The 20,000-nt window shown below is 45.5% G+C and overlaps 1 protein-coding gene across 5 annotated transcripts in view; it reads right to left on the bottom strand.

Moving 5' to 3' along the window:
* Positions 1-20,000, bottom strand: part of LOC123509077 (melanopsin-B-like) — a 98,464-nt gene that overhangs the window by 12,050 nt on the left and 66,414 nt on the right. For 3 of the 5 annotated variants that reach the window (XM_045263202.1, XM_045263199.1, XM_045263201.1), the window contains 2 exons: positions 10,956-11,116; positions 178-404 (listed from right to left, as the gene is read on the bottom strand). In XM_045263202.1, coding sequence (XP_045119137.1) covers positions 178-404; positions 10,956-11,109 — 381 coding nt within the window. In that variant the 5' untranslated portion in view covers positions 11,110-11,116. The remainder of the gene's footprint in view (positions 1-177; positions 405-10,955; positions 11,117-20,000) is intronic. The other 2 variants (XM_045263203.1, XM_045263200.1) reach the window with 2 other exon arrangements.

A 20,000-nucleotide genomic window follows, 5' to 3' on the forward strand; every position in this document is an offset into this window, starting at 1 on the left:
TTCAACTAGAGCCTTTGGAAAGTAACAGCAGTTCCCAAGAGTGTTTCTCCTGTTTAAAGTGGCAGAAATGTAAAACTGTCACTACCAGCATAAAAACACCCTTAAAAACCCAAACCCAGAACAAAATTACATAACCTAATGAAATCTCGTACTTCTCTTATCGTTCTGGCCACGCACCTCGTTGAGCGTGAAGCAAAGGAACCCGTACAGCTGACACATCACGTCCCCGAAGAACCAGCCGCCGTAGAAGGCACTGAGGGTACTGTACGGGTAGCCAGTGAGGGAGATGGCTAGGTCGCAACAAGCCGCGTTCAGAAGCAGTACAGTCTGGCCGTCCCTTAGTGCACGCAGCCGCCTTCTCAGCACCACCACGAACATACTATTGCCTAAAGTGCTGATCAGACCTGCAGGGGAGAGAGAGAGGGAGAGAGAGAGACGGTGTGTGTGTGCGTGTGTGTGGTGACTCAAGGTTTGTTTTAGAGAAGAATTAATGGAATGAGTAGATAAAAATTGGTGGTTTTTTTTTTTTAGCAGTTTAACACCTTCCGTTCTGAGATACATATTTACCTTGATTTTTCTGGGTATGATTAGATTTTTTTTTGTATTAGGAAGGGTCTATGAAGGTCAAAAGATTAATTCCCTTTAGTACCATGACGCCTTTGTATATTCATTCTGGTTAGTATTTGGCTATTTTACTCACTCAGAAACTTATGTGGGGATTAAAATGGTGAAGACCAAATTGGGTGCAGAGCATTGTAAATTATATCAGGATCAGATTGAGAAGATGATCTCTAAAGTATAGCACGGAAAATTACGAGGACTGAGAGGGAGTCATATACTGGTCCAGTTCATTACATTCATCACCATGAGGTAATGAAGCCAAATTCTCAGTCAACACCTATGAGGATCGTATTCGATTCATCGGCTTCTTATCAAGGACATCAACTTAATTCATATTGGGCGAAAGGACCAGACATCTTGAATTCATTGTTGGGAGTGTTACTAAGGATGAGACAGGAGAAGGTAGTTGTAATGGGTGATATATCAAGGATGTACCATACTGTTAGACTAGATGAGAAACATCAGCATACACATAGATTCCTTTGGAGGAATCTTGACACATCAAAACCACCTGAGCATTACGTCTTAACGAGGGTCACATTTGGGGACAGACCAAGTGGCATAATAGCAACATTAGCACTTAGGCACACAGCTGAGAAATTCGTGAATGAATACCCGGCTGCTGCTAAGATGATAATGAGGAACACTTACGTCGACGATATGGTGCAATCGATAAGCAGTGAGAGAGAAGCTACCAAGCTTATCGAGGAGGCAGAACACTGTTACGGCCCGCCCGTAACATGCATTACTACCATCACCTCCTCCGCTTGTTACCTCGTTCGCCACCTCTCCGCCTCCCCTTCCACGTCATCGTCTCGTGAACCTGCCACGCCACCGTCTCGTGAACCTTCCACGTCACCGTTTCATGAAGCCCCGCTACTGTCCCGAAGTTGGATTCACGCGGCCCTTTCGACTCAACCGAAAGTGTTGAGCCAGCTCTTGGTTTTCTGGATTGGCAGTTGAGATCCAAGCCTCAACCAGTGAACACAACGCCTCTTGGTTCTGCCGTGGGATCAACCATCACCCAGCATTTCACCACTGCGACACCGCATAAGTATCACTTCCCTCGTCCGTGTTTTCCACATTGCCTCTATATAGGATTAGGATTATTGTTAGGTATTAAGTTGGGTTCTTTATTGTTGTATTTATTACTGTGTTATATGTATGTGTATGTCATTTTCCTGTGTTTCATGTTATATATCTGTGTTTCATGTTTCTTGTTATATATGTGTCAATTTCATTATGGGTTATTAAAGTAGCTTTTAAAGTGACCCCTTTGCATTTCCTCACCAGTTGAACCTGCAGTGTTTTTTTTTATTGTTATTGTTCACCGGCTCTCCGATGCCAATCTTACCAGTTTAACCGGTGAACGTAACAATTGGCGACCGTGACAGGACCATTATAACCCATGTTCAGTGTTCCATTTTTCCAGTGACTTTTTTCTGTGATTGCTTGTGTTTCTGTGGTGTTGTGACTCTGATGTGTTTTTTTCTGTGACTTACTCTGCGTGTGGTTTAAATTTACCTTTGTGCGTTCAAGTGGCTCCTTTTGGGTTAAACGTGCTTCGTGACTTTCATTGGTATCGCATAGCAGTGGTAGAGCAGGAAACCAGGTAGAAAGGCGTGTTCACCGATAGCACTTATCTCTATTTTTGCACATAGGCAGGTGTGTAATAAGTGTTATCCAAGTGTTGGGATCATCATATGTTCATGCGAACCCTCAATGCCCTCACTTCGCGGATCATTTTTCTCGCTAGTTAGAATCGGCCATTTTAACTAGTCTCTCAGACTAATCCGCCTCCTTATCAATAACAAGTCTCAGTACAATTCGCTCCTCACTCTCAAGTCTCGTAACTAGAGTAATCCGGATCCCTCTTAATGCCGTAACTCTCTAGTTTACCCCTCATTAGTGATTGTACTCATAAGTGTTTACTTAAGTATAATCTAGGTAATTTCCAAGGTTGCCTTTATTATCACTCTGCCAAGTTCCTCACTTAAGTAATTCGCTTATCATTTTTTTTGTTGTGGTTTAACATCTATTTAATATGGCTTCCGCTCAGTTTAACGTTGAAGATTTTGTGCCGACCCTTCTCTGGAACAACTTAAATATGCTAATATAAAGAAGGACCAATGGAAAGCCATCGCTAAACATTTTGATGTTCCCATCACGTCTCAGATGACTAAAGAGGTCATTAAGAATGTAGTTGTTGAACATCTAGTGCAAGAAGGTCAGTTGCTAGGAAATGCCATAGAAGAGTTAACTCCCATGTCAGCCTCTACGAGGACTATAATACACAGTCCCCAGGAAGAACAGGATAAGAGTAGGATAAGTCAATGGGAAATTGAGAAGCTTAAACTAGAATACCGGATGCATGAAAACAAATGCAACTACAGGCAGAAAAAGAAGCAAAAGAAATGCAACTACAGGCAGAAAGAGAAGAGAGAATTACAGGAAAAGAAAGAAGAGAGAATTTCAGTTACAACTTAGAAGGCAGGAGAAAGAGTTAGAAATTCAGGAGTTAGCCCTACGAAATGACGCTAAGTTTAGAGGGAAGAAATAGATATAAAGAAACAGTTAGCAAGCTTTAATCCTGCTACAGCTGCTCCGCTAGTTCCCCCTTTTGATGAATCTGATGTTGACGGGTCATTTCGCGCTTTTGAGAGCATTGCTCATAGGAATAAATGGCCCAAGGATCAGTGGGTGTCTCTCCTTGTCCCTAAGCTAGTAGGAAAAGCTTATAGGGTATACAACGGCCTTAGTGATGAGGTAGAATATGAAGAGATCAAAGGTAACATTCTAGACGCCTACTCTATCACTTCTGATGGATACAGACAGCAGTTTCGAAAGTATGTGAAACCAGAGTCTCACACCTATGTTGAATTCGCTAGTGAGAAACTAAGACAATTTAAGAAATGGTTAGCCGCCCTTAACATTACCACCTTTTCGGAGTTGCTCAATCTAATGGTCCTGGAAGAATGGAAGAACAAGTTACCATTTAATATTCTGAGGCATGTGGAAGAACGGGAGAGAGTGATCTTATGTCTGCCGCTAAAGTGGCTGATGCGTTTGCTTTGTTGATGGGATCCCTGGGTAGTAGAGGTCGTGGTTCACTGTCTAATGTTAGGTCCTCCTTTGGGGAAGGTTTTGGGGCGCGGGTGGTAAGCCAACCGGATTCTCGCCAAATGCATATAATTCCCCCTGGTGTACATACTGTAAGAAGCCAGGTCACACGATCCAGAAATGTAGACACCCAAATTGCAAGGGTTCTCAACGTCAATTTTCTTTTGTGTCCCCTAGACCTAACACATTTGAGAACAAGAAACCAGTGGCCCTAGCTAACCCTGTCAACTCTCCTCTAGAACTTTATGACTCGTACATGTATCAAGGTAAAGTGTCCTGACTGATGGTAAAGACAAGGCAATAAATATCAAGGTTCTGCGTGATACAGGTGCTGCCCAATCCATCTTAAGGGAAGATGTCATCCCTAACATCAAACAGGCTTTCACTGGGAGAAGGTGATCCTTACAGGTCTCGAATCACAGCTCTCCTATCCCTTGGCTAATATTAGCTTACAGTGCCCGTTCATTTCAGGAGAGGTTGAGGTAGCCATTAAACCTGGTGAACTGCCAGTACCGGGGTACATCTTGTACTGGGTAATGATCTTGCGGGTAACTTGGCTGTTCCAAACTTAATTGTTCTTGATTCTCCCTTAACAGAAAGTCCCACTAAGACCCTGGACGAAACATCCCTCACTTCTTCCCAGTGTGTGCAGTCACCAGGTCTCAGTCCAAGTCCCCTGCCCTTTCATCACCTCCTCCACCAATGATTGCCTCTACTGACAACTTGTATAATAACATCATTTCAAAGGAGAATTTGATTAATGCTCAGGAACAGGATCTCACTTTGGCTAAGATCAGACATGTTGCCAGTGAGACAAAGGATATGTCTAAATTGCCTTGTTTTTATTATCAGGAAGGAGTCCTGATGCGTGCCTACAGACCTCCTGAACTGAAACAACTAGACACCTGGTCAGAAACACATCAAGTTGTCATCCCTTGTCTGTAAGACCAGCCATTATAGAACTAGCTCATGATGGATTGTCAGGTCATCTAGGCATCCAAAAAACCTACAAGAAGGCTCTTCAACATTTTTTTGGCCAGGAATGAAAAAGGATGTGTCACACTATGTAAAAACATGTCACATATGTCAAATTGTGGGTAAGCCTAACGAACGCCTTGTGCCAGCTCCTCTGACGCCTATTCCAGTTCAGACGGAGCCCTTCGAAAAGATCATACTAGACTGCGTAGGGCCCTTACCCAAAACCAAACGAGGGAATCAGTATTTGTTAACCCTCATGGATCCCACTACCAGGTACCCTGAAGCATTCCCTCTTAAGAACATCACATCAAAGACCATTGTAAAACATCTAATACATTTTTTCACCTCGGTAGGAATTCCAAAACAAATTCAGTCTGACAAGGGTAGCAATTTCACTAGCCATTTTTTCCAACAGATAGTGAATGAGCTAAACATCGACCATGTTACCTCCTCGGCTTACCACCCCAATCCCAAGGCTGTCTGGAGCGGTTTCACCAAACATTAAAATCCATGATGAAGAAGTATTGCTTGGAGCATCAAGGAGACTGGGATGAAAGTATTTCTTTCCTTCTCTTCGCTTTAAGAGAATCTCCTCAAGATTCTTTAGGTTACTCCCTTTGAATTACTCTATGGTAGACAGATCAGGGGCCTCTCAAAATATTAAAGGATCAATGGTTTACTCAAAATACTCCTTCAAGCCCCAGTGTGTCTGACTACATCAGTAACCTTAAGAATAAAATCAGTGAAGTCAGATCTTTTGCTAAATCAAACTTCCTCAAATCTCAAACTAAAATGCAACAGAATTCTCTTCCCAAATCTGTCATGAGAAGTTTCAAACCAGGAGACAAGGTTTTACTTTTTCTCCCACTCCAGGCAATGCTCTTCACAGTAAGTTCATGGGACCTTATGTTGTGGCTCAAAAACTAAGTCCATTAAATTATGTGGTCCACACTCCTGACCGTCGTAAGGATTCCCAACTTGTTCATATTAATCTAATGAAACCTTACCACTCCAGAGAACCAGAGGACGACTTGTCTCGCGCTGTACCTGTATGTCTGATAGGAAAGGAGTCTGGTCCTGTGCCCCCCGAGGAAGAGTCCGACATCGAATTCCTCTTCTCGTCACCTAAAGGACGCCCCTCAAACAGCCAAATCATGTCCAACCTTGATGAGGTGTTTCTTTCCTTAACACCTTCACAACAGTCTGATCTTAAAAGTTATTGCCAGACTCCTACCCATTGCCCTTGATAGAGGACCTTATAGATAGTATAGGAGTAGCCAAATTTGTAACCACTATAGACTTGCTTAAAGGTTACTACCAGATTCCCTCTCGGACGAGGCCCAAATAATATCCGCCTTCATCACTCCCTTCGGACTATACCAATACCAGTGATGCCCTTTGCGTGTCTAATGCTCCCGCCACCTTCCAGAGGGCTATAAATTACATAACTCAGGACTTGGAGGGCAACATCTACTTCACCGACCTGTTCCTGGGCGGCACCTTCCTCACCTACGGCACGGAGGTCATCAACTTCCCTGACATGGACCCCGAGAAGCGCATCGATCCCATGACACGCATCTTCCCCAGAGTCACCAAGTGCACCTTCAGGAAGTTCGGCCCTTCGGGAACCATCGAGACCCACGACACCATGTGTGTGCTGGCGGTTAACATCATCAACGAGAAGATCTACATTTTCATCTGGTTCTGGCTGGTCTCTCTCACCACCATCACCGCTGTCTGGCTCGTGTATCGCCTCCTCGTCATCGTCTCCTCCGATGTGCGCTTCAAGCTTCTGCAGGTTCTTCCTTTGCGAGGTGCTGTGTCTGGTGGTTGGGGGTGGACAACATCATCGCCGACGCCTTATCAAGATCTCCGTCTCACCTCCTTCATGAGCCCATTACGGAGGTCTTAGGGGAGGAAATGTTACGGCCCGCCCGTAACATGCATTACTACCATCACCTCCTCCGCTTGTTACCTCGTTCGCCACCTCTCCGCCTCCCTTCCACGTCACCGTCTCGTGAACCTTCCACGCCACCGTCTCGTGAACCTTCCACGTCACCGTTTCATGAAGCCCGCTACTGTCCCGAAGTTGGATTCACGCGGCCCTTTCGACTCAACCGAAAGTGTTGAGCCAGCTCTTGGTTTTCTGGATTGGGAGTTGAGATCCAAGCCTCAACCAGTGAACACAACGCCTCTTGGTTCTGCCGTGGGATCAACCATCACCCAGCATTTCACCACTGCGACACCGCATAAGTATCACTTCCCTCGTCCGTGTTTTCCACATTGCCTCTATATAGGATTAGGATTATTGTTAGGTATTAAGTTGGGTTCTTTATTGTTGTATTTATTACTGTGTTATATGTGTATGCCATTTTCCTGTGTTTCATGTTATATATGTGTTTCATGTTTCTTGTTATATATGTGTCAATTTCATTATGGGTTATTAAAGTAGCTTTTTAAAGTGACCCCCTTTTACATTTCCTCACCAGTTGAACCTGCAGTGTTTTTTTTTATTGTTATTGTTCACCGGCTCTCCGATGCCAATCTTACCAGTTTAACCGGTGAACGTAACAACACATCTTAGCTAGTGGAGGATTTGTAGTGAAACACTGAGTGACTTCAGCGAATGGTGACGGGTTTGGGGGAACCAAGTTACTGGAAACTGAGACAGAAAAGGTCCTGGGAATGTCTTGGGACATAAAGCACGACCAGTTTTATTATACGGTCAGGATAAACTTTTCGCTAAGCAGAAAAAGGTGCACTCTTTGCCAAATCTATTGCGATGTGAACTAGAACCAAAATTTCCCGCAGTTCTTACTAGACGCATGGTCCTTAGTCAGACAGCATCAGTATTTGACCCACTGGGCTTGGTGCAGCCATTCATATTGTCAGCTAAGTTGCTCTTGAGAGAGATGATCGTGGAAAATAAGAGCGAAGGATGGGATGATCCCATAACTCAAGAGTACAGAGTAAGATGGTTACATTTCTTTGAGGAATTGTATGATTTAGAGAATCTTAGGGTTAACCGCTCTATTAGACCTGACAGAGCAATAGGCAACCCAGTTTTGATTATGTTTTCGGATGGGTCAAGATATGCTTATGGAGCTGTAGCCTACTGCCGCTTCTTCACAGGATCAGGAAAATATAAAACATTTATATCATGGCTAAAACCAAGATGGCACCCACTAAGCAAATGACCATTCCAAGGATTGAGCTATGTGCTGCAGTGCTCTCATGTCGACTGCGCACGAGGATCAGCAAGAGCTAGATTGGCAATTTGAGAAGGTAATTCACATAGTTGATTCAGAAATAGTGAGGGCTCAAATACAGAAAAACTCTCATAAATTCAAATAATTTGTCGGAACGAGGATTGCAGAAATACAGAGTAAATCAGACCCAAAGGAATGGTGGTGGGTGCCAACAGAACATAATCCCGCCGACATGCTGCCTCGTCCAACCGAGATTAAACAGCTGGCTAGTGAATCAGTTTGGCAAAGGGAACCAGAATTTTAAAATTACCCATTGAATCATGGCCAATAAGTCAAACAAATGAAATCAACTTACCTGATAGGATTGACGAAAATGTAATTGACAGATGTAAACCACCGGTGAATAGTATCACTCACAGTATGGTTACACAGCATGATCTAACTGGTGTTATTGAGTTGCAAAGATTTGGCAGTTATGTAAAATTGCTAAGGGTGACAAGTAGAGTATTAGCAGCAGCAAAGTCTAAGTCTTTCAAGGCAATATGTAATGATGTTAGCAGCGCCGACATGCAAGCTGCGGAGAAGCTGTGGGTGGAAGAAGTGCAAAAGGAGTTTTCGGAAGATTGGCAAACAAGATTTGGAAGATTAGGACCTGCAATAAGCAAGGAGGGTATAATCACTGTAGGTAGCCGGATGAAAAATTGGCTGAAACAAAACTGGAATTCTGAAGAGTATATGCTCTTACCACCAACTCATAGATTCACTTATATTTGTCACATTTGCATGCAATGGATCACTTAGGAGTAGATACTACGATTGCAAAACTACAAAGGAAATTTTGGGTCCCTGGAGTACGGAAAATTGTGAAATCATTAAGACATAAATGTGTAATTTGCAAGAGACTATCTCCTAAAAGCGAGGGTCAGAAAATGAGTGAACTTGTGGATGAGAGACTGAAACCATCACCACCATTCTGTCATACTGCGTGTGATATATTCGGTCCATTTAGAATACGTGATACAGTCAAGCGTAGAACGTTTGGAAAGGCTTTTGGGATTATCTTTAATTGTATGTCCACCCGGAGTGTATACATATATTTGATTGATGAGTATGATACACACAGCTTCCTAATGACTTTCAGACGATTCGTGTCAATAAGAGGATATCCCTGTAGTATGTACTCTGATAGAGGCCCACAACTTGTATCTACAAGCAAGGAACTGAAGCAAATGTTTAAGCGGTTGGATTAGAATAATGTTTGTAGATTCAGGAGAGAGCAAGGCACGGAATGGCATTTCACAAAATCAGCTGACTCACCTTGGCAAAATGGGGTGAGTGAAGCTTTGATTAGAAGTGTTAAACGTTCATTGAATATCGTGATCGGCGATAGTACACTGACATTCGGGGAAATGCAGAAGGTACTCTTTGAAGTAGCTAATATTCTCAATGAACGGCCGATTGGCCTCAAGCCTGGGTCTGATGTGAATGCTGGGTGCTATTTATGTCCAAATGAGCTATTGTTGGGTCGGGCTTTTAATCATGCACCAGTAGAGGTGTGGGCTCAGGAAAATGTGAATCGTAGATTGGAGTTCTTAAATAGTGTAGTAACAGGATTTTGGCGAAAGTGGCAACGGGACTTCTTCCCTACTCAACCGATTCAGCAAAGGTGGCACGTTGCCAAAAGGAACTTACAAGTGGGTGACTTGGTACTCGTGCAGGATAGCAATGCTTTGAGAGGACGCTGGAGGCTGGCACAGGTTACTGAGGCTATGGCTGGGAGAGACGGGTTGGTAAGGAATGTAACAATTAGGTACAAGAATCAGAAATCAGGATCAGAGTATGATGGTTTAGAGGATGTACAAGTAAAAGATTCGTACATCGCCTCGTAGTATTTCTTCCCGTAGAAGAACAGTGACCTGATTGCCGGGCGGGGAGCATATCATCGCTAGAACGATGATAGTGGTTGTTGGATAGTTTATAGAAGCTGCATCAAGTGGCGTGATATTCTTGTGTATATTTATGTACTCATTATTTCATTTAGTTTATGTATTCCATTATTGTATTATTCCTGTATTTGGATCATGTATTGTATATTCTATTGTATTTTATATTGTATCTTTACTGGAACTATTCGCATCTGCGCATATCGATGTTTACTTGTTTGGGTGAGCGGTTTGGGTAGGTGGCTGTCCAGCCTGTCCTCGGCCGGCACTCTGGTCCGTGACTGTGAGGGGTGAGGTGGATTGTGCCCGAGAATGTAGCGGCCGAGGTGGTGATAGCGGGTTGGGACTAGACTCCTGCCCAGGTGGTATTTTGGTACCTATCTTTTATTTTTTTTTTTTTTTTTACTATGTTGAAATGTATCTCACACCAAAGCTCATGGACTGCTGTAATAATTTATTTCAACCTGTGAACATATTACAAATCAATACTCGGTGCAAAATCAGGCCTTGCCACTTATGAATCCACAGATTAATCCATTGACATACATGAAAATAAAATAGAAAAATTCTGGTTACAATATATTACCATGTACATACATTGCCATGTTTATTATTGAGAAATTTATCTATTTTATTTTCATGTATGTCAATGGATTAATCTGTGGATTCATAAGGGCAAGGCCTGATTTTGCGCCGAGTATTGATTTGTAATATGTTCACAGGTTGAAATAAATGATTACAGCAGTCCACGAGCTTTGGTGTGAGATACAACAACTACTACTACTACTACTACTACTGCTACTACTACTACTACTGCTACTACTGCTACTACTACTACTACTACCAATACAACTATTACTACTACTACTGCTACTACTACTACTAATACCAATACAACAACTATAATTATACTACTACTACTACTACTACTGCTGCTGCTGCTACTGCTACTGCTACCACTGCTACTGCTACTGCTGCTACTACTACTACTACTGCTGCTGCTGCTGCTACTGCTGCTGCTACTGCTACTACTGCTACTGCTACTACTACTACTACTACTACTACTACTACTACTACTACTCACCTACTATAACCAGGTACACCCCAATACCAAGCAGTGTTTCCCGTGATATTGTGAGGTGGTGAGGCGCGGTGGTGGTGCTGGTGGTGGTGATGGTGGTAGTAGTGGTAGTGGTGGTGGTGGTAGCAGTGGTGGTGGTCGGGTCCATATCTGCCATGTTGCCTCTGTAAGTAGTAGTGGTAGTATTAGAAGTAGTAGAAGTAATAGTAGTGAAGGTGAGGTAGGTGATAGTAGCAGTAGTAGAAGTAGTAGAAGTAGTGGTAGTAATAAAAATAGTAGTAGTAGTAGTAGTAGTAGCAACAGCAGCAGGAGTTGTAGTGGTGGTGGTAGTAGTAGTAGTAGTATTAGTAGTAGTAATTTTTCGTAGTAGTTGTAGCAGTAGTAGCAGGTATTATCTTAAATCATGGTGGTGGTGGTGGTGGTGGTGGTGGTGGAGGAGGAGGAGGAGGAGGAGGAGGAGGAGGAGGAGGAGGAGGAGGAGGAGGAGGAGGAGGAGGAGGAGGAGATCGAGAGGAGGAGGAGATCTAGGAGGAGGAGGAGGAGGAGGAGGAGGAGGAGGAGGAGGAGGAGGAGGAGGAGGAGGAGGAGGAGGATGGATGGATGGATGGATGGATGTTGTTTAGGCGCCGCAACAGCTAGGGTCATATGGCGCCGCAACTATAGTTTAAGAAAACAAAAAGCAGTTAAAAACAATAAAACTAAAGGTAACTAAAAACTAAGACTACAATAAAATTAAATAAAACATTAAAATACATGATAAAAAGAAATAAAATTTACAGTTTGGGGAGGAGGCCCGCTTCTCACAGAAAGCTAAAAACGTCATAGCCAGGAGCCAGAGAAGCTGGTCCAAGGACCTTAGATATGTAAAAGACACCGCTATCTCTACCGCGACACCGGTAGAGGTAGCGGTGTCGTAACCCAATTAAACAAGGGCACTCTACGAGCAGGTGCCGTACAGTGAGCGGCACCAAGCAGTCATCACAGTAAGGTTGTGGGTCCCTGGTCAATAGGTACCTTTGTGTAAGGTACGTGTGACCTATGCGCAGTCGCACCAATAAAGTCTGTGCACGGCGATCCCGGACATGGGTGTATGTCCACTGAGGGAGAGTGGAAGTAATGATCTCTCCCATTTTCGAGGTTGCGACCCCCGTTAGCCATCTCCTCTGCCAAATTGCTGCAATCGCCACACCAATAAAATGAAATAGGTCTCGAAACGGAACAGGGGCAGGAGATGGAGCGCGACTTGCTGCCTCTTTAGCGAGGCGATCTGCGTGTTCATTCCTGGGAACACCTACGTGACCAGGGACCCAACAGAACCCAACACGATATCCTCGTTTGGTAAGAAGATATAGCCACTCCAGGGCTGATAAAACCAAAGGGTTAAAGGATATAGTGCAAGAGAGAGCAGTAAGAGCACTGCGACAGTCACTAGAAATTGTAAAAGACGAAACCGGGAGAGTAAAAATATGTAAAGCTAGGACTATGGCAGACAGGTCCGCAGTAAAGACGGAAGCCACTGAAGGAAGGCTGCCAGACCGATAAAAGAGGAAAACCACACTAAACCCAACGCCTGCGTCGGATTTGGAACCATCAGTAAAAACGGGGATGTCATCAGAATGGATAAAAAAGTGTTCTAAAAACCGTGTGTGGGACAGAGCTGGCAGAAAATCCTTCTTGCCATCCATGGCAGGAGGGCATAATGAAACAACTGGAAGCTGCCAATAACCAACTCGTGGGAGCCGGAAAGAGTAGACAGGAGTGGGGTCGATGGACAAATCCATCATGAAGTTTGCCACTTGAAGGCCAAAAGGTTTAGGTAGACTCGGTCGAGTGACATACGCCTGCGAACGCGAGTCCCGCAATATTGACAGACAAGGGACAGAATCAGGAAGACGGTGGGTGCGAAACCAACATCGGAGCATCGAAGACTGGCGCCGGAGGTCGAGCGGCCAGAAACCAGCATCCACTAGAAGGCTAGGTATTGGAGATGTCCGAAATGCACCCGTAGCCAAGCGGACCCCAGCATGATGCACGGAGTCAAGCGTGCGTAGTCGTGCATCCGTTGCGGATGAGTAGATCTCACAGCCGTATTCCAGCTTGGGAAGTATAAGTGTACGGTGAAGAAGCAGCAACGTGTCCCTGTCCGCACCCCAAGAGGTGTGACTTAAAACCCGAAGAAGGGATAATGCCTGCCGACAAGACGCCTTAAGAGAACGGAAATGGGGAACCCAGGTGAGACGGTTGTCAAATAAAAGGCCAAGATATCGAGTCGCCTCCACGCATGAGAGGCGTCTATTGGCGAGGTATAAATCAGGGTCTGGATGGACACCACGGTTGCGACAAAAATGCATGATTACGGTTTTCGAGGTGGAGAAACGAAAACCGTTCATGTTGGCCCAACTGGACACCCTATTGATCGCCAGTTGGAGCTTGCGCTCAATCAGTGACATCCTAGCAGCAGCAAAAGAAATACATAAATCATCAACATATAAGGAGCTGTGAATGCCATCTGGAAGAGTATCTATCATACCATTTATGGCGACTGCGAATAGTGTAACACTAAGAATACTTCCCTGTGGGACACCATCATTTAGAGCAGTAGCCTTGGAGAACACTCCCAACTCGAACCCGTAAAAGACGTCTGGATAAAAACTGCTGAATAAAAATAGGAAGGTGGCCACGAAGGCCAAAATTAAACAAAGACTGTAAAATGCCATGACACCAAGCCGTGTCGTAGGCCTTCTCCAGGTCAAAAAACAGTTACTTGATGGTGGTGATTAGCGAAGGCCTCACAAATAGAAGACTCTAGGGATAAAAGAGCATCAGTAGTAGACCTCATCTTTCGGAAGCCGTACTGTACCGATGACAAGTACTTCCCCCTCTCCAAGTACCACATGAGTCTTACATTTACCATCTTTTCTAACACTTTACAAATGCAGGATGTCAAAGATATAGGACGGTAGTTCGTAGCCTGAGATTATCTTTCCCAGGCTTCGGAAATGGGAGAACCACTGCCACAGCCCAAGAAGATGGAAAGTCACCGGTATGCCAAATCATATTATAAAGATTTAATAAAAGTTAAAAGCACTGTCAGACATGTGGCGCAAGAAGGCATAAGGAATATCATCTGTGCCAGGAGAAGAGTCATGACACTGGGACAAAGCAGTCCGCAACTCGAAGGCAGAGAAGGGACATTATAAGACTTCCCTCCACTGGAAGAAAAATTTATGCCGAGAGATTCCATTCTCTGGCGGTGACGTGCGCCCGGGGCTGCAGGATGCCTCCGGGAAACACTGGCAAAGTGCTCCGCGAAGAGGTCGGCGACAGTCCTAGGGTCTGCCACCGTCCGCCCAGCAGACAACAAAACTGGTGGGGAAGGAGCAGAATACTTCCCAGCAATTCGGCGGACTTTGTTAAAGACATCCGTAAGAGGGGTGCGGGCGTTAATGGAAGAGACAGGCTTTCCAAGAGGCTCTTTGTGCCTCTTTCAAAACGCGGCGGGCCCGAGCTCGGCAGCGTCGAAAAGCTTCCAGACACTGCGGGTCCCCACGATGTCGCCGGAGACGAGAGAAAGCTGCCCGTTTCTCTTTCACAGCGTTAGTGCATGCTGCGTTCCACCAAGGAACGGGACGCTTAGTAAAGCGACCTGACGTCCTAGGGATTGTCTGAAGCGCTACTGAACGTAAAAAATCGGTAAAATAATCAACAGCCTCAGCACAAGTAGAAAAGTCAGCCAACGGACGGATAAAAGAGCTAAGGTCTGTGAATCAAGGCCAATCTGCCTTGTCTAAAACCCAGCGTGGAGGCCGGGACTGTGGCTCAGAGTTCACAGATTCTAATAAAATCGGAAAGTGGTCACTACCGTGTAAATCCGGTAGGACCCGCCAATTAAAATCAAGGAAAGAATTAGATGTACACAGAGAAAGATCGATAGCTGTAAAAGTCCCAGTAGGACTGTGGAAATGTGTAACATCCCCAGAATTTAAAATCTCCAATCCCTCATCCTCAATAAAAGAACCGATTAAAACCCCACGAGGATTACTAGCACCTTCATCCCACAATGGGTGACGGCCGTTAAAATCTCCCAACAAGAGGAAAGGCGGAGTCAGCTGACGCACCAGGCCGTCAAGCTCACCCCTGGAGACAGGAACCCGAGGAGGAGATATAAACTGCAAATAGTGTAGGATCGTCCCATAAAAACCTTAACAGCAACCACCTGAAGGGAGAGTTGAGTTGCAAGGGACAACAGGTATGTCTTGACGGATTAGAATAGCTGTGCCACCGTGGTGGCCCTGGTCAGGGAAAGGAGTGCTAAAAAGGCACGATAGCCAGGAGGACTAGAATAAGTACTATCACCTAGCATAGTCTCTTGTAGAGCTACACAGGCTGGAGAGAACTCCGACAGTAAAGCTCGGAGTTCCCCCCACGAGGCGCGAAGGCCTCTACAGTTCCACTGTAGAAGCTTGAAGATGACTATTTAGGTGCAGTGGACGGGCGAGCCTTTTGAAGGGGCTGCCCGTGACTCACCTGACTAGAAATAATCAACCGACGAGAAGACACCGGGAGTTGAGATGTGCCGGGTCGTTGGACCGCAGCCTTTCGGCCTACCGGTGAGTGATGCGAACCATCATCACTCCTACCGGTCATCGGAGGACGAGGGTCAGGCTGGACTGCACTTTTGACACAGTGGGTCCACGAGGGACGGCTGTGACAATATCATCGGACGTCTCCATGCTAAGACCGTCCTCATCACAAGAAGCCCGATCTGAGACAGAGGGCGTCACAGGGGCTGAACAGAAACTATTGGAGGTACCATTGCAGAGCGGTCCCTGGAGGACTCACGATCATGTGCACCGGGAGAAACCTTAGACTGCTTATGCTGAGCTAAATCTATCGACTCCGCAGAGCCGCGGTGCCGTTTGGTCAGTCCCTTCAAAGGCTTAGGCGATGCAGGGGGCAAATGGACATCCACTACATGGGTTACGTTGGTCATATCCGGATTATTCCCGTCACTTCTTACAGATGACTCAACTGAGTCGTCGGACAAAAGGGCAAACCTATTAGCCAGATGAACAGGACCACCCGCCCCAACAGAGCGAGAGGTAGCAGAAGGAGTTGTCTTTGGACCGGCAGACTCAGCTGAAGAGCGTGCGGCCAATGAAGCATAGGATGTCGCACCAGTACCGTCCTTCTGGCGGTACAGGAGTTCACGGCGGCGCTACCAAGGCTGATGAACTGAGTGTTAGCAAGCTGTAGAATGTCCTGCTCCAGGCGATACCTAGGGCATTGCCTGGAACGTACCTGGTGAGCATCACGGCAATGGAAACAATAAGCTGCAGCATTGCAATGCTCCTCAGAATGTGAGTCTAGTGCTGAGCAATTACCACATCGAGCTTCCTTGCAGGAGCTTTTGCCGTGACCGTACATAGCACGAGAAACATTGAAGAGGACGGGAAATAAAACGCCTCACCCTAAGATTGATAGGACCGATATTAACACGGTCAGGGAGGGTGGAACCAAAAAAAGGTGAGAAGGACCATGTTGGAGGAGTTCCTCATCTTAGTCACCTTTTGGACTGAGCTAGGACACATTGCTAGTATTTCCTCTTCTGGAAATTCATAAAGATCTTGACTATAAACACAACCTTTGCTATAATTAAAGGTGGGATGAGCCTTAACAGTCTCAAACATGCTGTCAGAAGGGCATGGGAGATGTTGCAACATCCTCGCTTGCATAATATCTTTAGCTCGCACTAACACCCTTTTACCGTATTTCTTGAGGTTTCCCTCAGGAATCGTGCCGATCTCTTTGGACAGGTACCGGGAGGCATGGATGAAATTCCCGCGCCCATTTTGTAATACGCCACAAACCACCGTGGAGGCGGGATCTGGCGGACTTCAGGAACTGAATTCTCTAAATAGTTTTCAAAAACATTTGGGATGTAATCCATGTCACTGTCTGAAATATTACGTGACTGGAGAAATTCAGTTTTAAAGCCAGAGCCGGCAAGGGACAGAGATGCTACATGTTCATAAGCCAAACGGGCTTCATCACATGACATAAACGTCACATAGCAGCGGTTAGAAGGAAAGTCCTTATCATAAACCAGTCGAATGCGAACAACCGTACCATACGCCTTGAGAAGTGAGTGCAAGGCATGATAGGAAAATGATGGATTAACATTTACCATCAAAAGGGAGTCATATGCAGCAGAAATACGTCCCTCAGAAGAACTCCCAGAACAGGAGACTGCTGTGGGAGGCCCTTGTGGAGGGGAATCCTCCTTCTACTCAGACCTGAAGATGACGTCTCGCGGGCCAGGTCAGCCACCTCACGAGAACCTGAAAGTTTTTGTGTTTTCCCATAAAAAAAAAAAAAAACAGTAACACAAAAGATTAGCTCCAGGGGCAAGGGAAACCACCTACTGGGACGACAATGAGAGGAGGAGGAGGAGGAGGAGGAGGAGGAGGAGGAGGAGGAGGAGGAGGAGGAGGAGGAGGAGGAGGAGGAGGAGGAGGAGGAGGAGGAGGCTCTTTCGCTACTATTTTGTCCACCTTACTAATGCAAGAGTTAATCACTATTTCTTCCATCTCTCTTAGAGTTAGTTAACCAGTACTCTCAATCCTTCACCACTATTCTGTCCACCTCCCTGATGCAAGAGTTAACCAGTACTCTCAATCCTTCACCACTATTCTGTCCACCTCCCTGATGCAAGAGTTAACCAGTACTCTCAATCCTTCACGACTATTCTGTCCACCTCCCTGATGCAAGAGTTAACCAGTACTCTCAATCCTTCGCCACTATTCTGTCCACCTCCTGATGCAAGAGTTAACCAGTACTCTCAATCCTTCACCACTATTCTGTCCACCTCCCTGATGCAAGAGTTAACCAGTACTCTCAATCCTTCACCACTATTCTGTCCACCTCCCTGATGCAAGAGTTAACCAGTACTCTCAATCCTTCACGACTATTCTGTCCACCTCCCTGATGCAAGAGTTAACCAGTACTCTCAATCCTTCGCCACTATTCTGTCCACCTCCCTGATGCAAGAGTTAACCAGTACTCTCAATCCTTCACCACTATTCTGTCCACCTCCTGATGCAAGAGTTAACCAGTACTCTCAATCCTTCACCACTATTCTGTCCACCTCCCTGATGCAAGAGTTAACCAGTACTCTCAATCCTTCACCACTATTCTGTCCACCTCCTGATGCAAGAGTTAACCAGTACTCTCAATCCTTCACCACTATTCTGTCCAACTCCTGATGCAAGAGTTAACCAGTACTCTCAATCCTTCACCACTATTCTGTCCACCTCCCTGATGCAAGAGTTAACCAGTACTCTCAATCCTTCACCACTATTCTGTCCACCTCCCTGATGCAAGAGTTAACCAGTACTCTCAATCCTTCACCACTATTCTGTCCACCTCCCTGATGCAAGAGTTAACCAGTACTCTCAATCCTTCATCACTATTCTGTTTACCTCCTTGATGCAAGAGTTAACCAGTACTCTTAATCTTTCACCACTATTCTGTCCACCTCCCTGATGCAAGAGTTAACCAGTACTCTCAATCCTTCACCACTATTCTGTCCACCTCCCTGATGCAAGAGTTAACCAGTACTCTCAATCCTTCACCACTATTCTGTCCACCTCCTTGATGCAAGAGTTAACCAGTACTCTCAATCCTTCACCACTATTCTGTCCACCTCCCTGATGCAAGAGTTAACCAGTACTCTCAATCCTTCACCACTATTCTGTCCACCTCCTGATGCAAGAGTTAACCAGTACTCTCAATCATTCACCCCTTTTTGTACCACTCTGGAACTCCCTGCCTGCTGCTGCATGTCCTTCTTCCTGTGACTTGAACTCTTTCACTAGGGAGCCTGCAACACGCATCAAAATTTTGGATAACCCTTGAACCAGCACTTTTTGGTAGACCGACACCTCAGTGGGCCCTTTTTCACCTTTTTTGCCACTCTTGCCCATTGCTCCTCTTACATATAAACATCTTTTCTATCACACAGATTAATGCACTCCTTATATTAGTGGGGGAATGACAGGTTATCTTTACGTCCTCAACCAGCAACATCCTCACTAATATGACCTAGGCACGCTTGTGAGGGACGACTGTATGTGTGTGTGTGTGTGTGTGTGTGTGTGTGTGTGTGTGTGTGTCACAGGTGAAGACGGAAGGTAAGTTAAGAGGAAGATAAGGAGAGGATTAACTGGAGGAACTTAGGGAAACAAGAGAGAGAAGGAAGAGAAGGAGAGAGAGAGAAGGCCAAGATGGGAAGTAGTGAAGATGAACAGAATAAGGAAGAGGAGAAATAGGATGAACTTAAGGAAATAAGATAGAAGGAAGAGAAGGATACGTGCAGGTGAAAATAAGTAAGTTAAAAGGACGAGAAGAAAGGAGAAACAGAAGGAATTGAAGGAGATGAAGAGAAATAGAAGGATGGGGAAGGAGAGAAAATGGAGATGAGGATGTAGAAAAAAATAGCAACAAGATTATGATGAAAATGGAGATTCAGAGGAAGAGGAGGTAAAAATAACTGGAACAAAGGAGGAGGAGGAGGAGGAGGAGGAGGAGGAGGAGGAGGAGAAGAACATGAAGGAGGAGAAGGAGAAGGAGGAGGAGGAGAAATAACTGGAACAAAGAGGAGGAGGAGGAGGAGGAGGAGGAGGAGGAGGAGGAGGAGGAGGAGGAGGAGGAGGAGGAGGAGAAGAACATGAAGGAGAAGGAGAAGGAGAAGGAGGAGGAGGAGAAATAACTGGTACAAAGAGGAGGAGGAGGAGGAGGAGGAGGAGGAGGAGGAGGAGGAGGAGGAGGAGGAGAGGAAGAGGAAGAGGAAGAGGAAGAGGAGGAGGAGGAGGAGGAGGAGGAGGAGGAGGAGGAGGAGGAGGAGGAGGAGGAGGAGGAGGAGGAGGAGGAGGAGGAGGAGGAGGAGGAGGAGAAGGAGAAGAAGGAGAAGGAGAAGGAGGAGAAGAGAGAAGCAGAGAAAGAAGAAGAAGAAAGAGAAGAGAAGAGAAGAAGGAGAAGAAGACGAAG

Source organism: Portunus trituberculatus, chromosome 26 (assembly GCF_017591435.1).
Source record: "Portunus trituberculatus isolate SZX2019 chromosome 26, ASM1759143v1, whole genome shotgun sequence".
Classification (NCBI taxonomy): Eukaryota; Metazoa; Arthropoda; class Malacostraca; order Decapoda; family Portunidae; genus Portunus; species Portunus trituberculatus.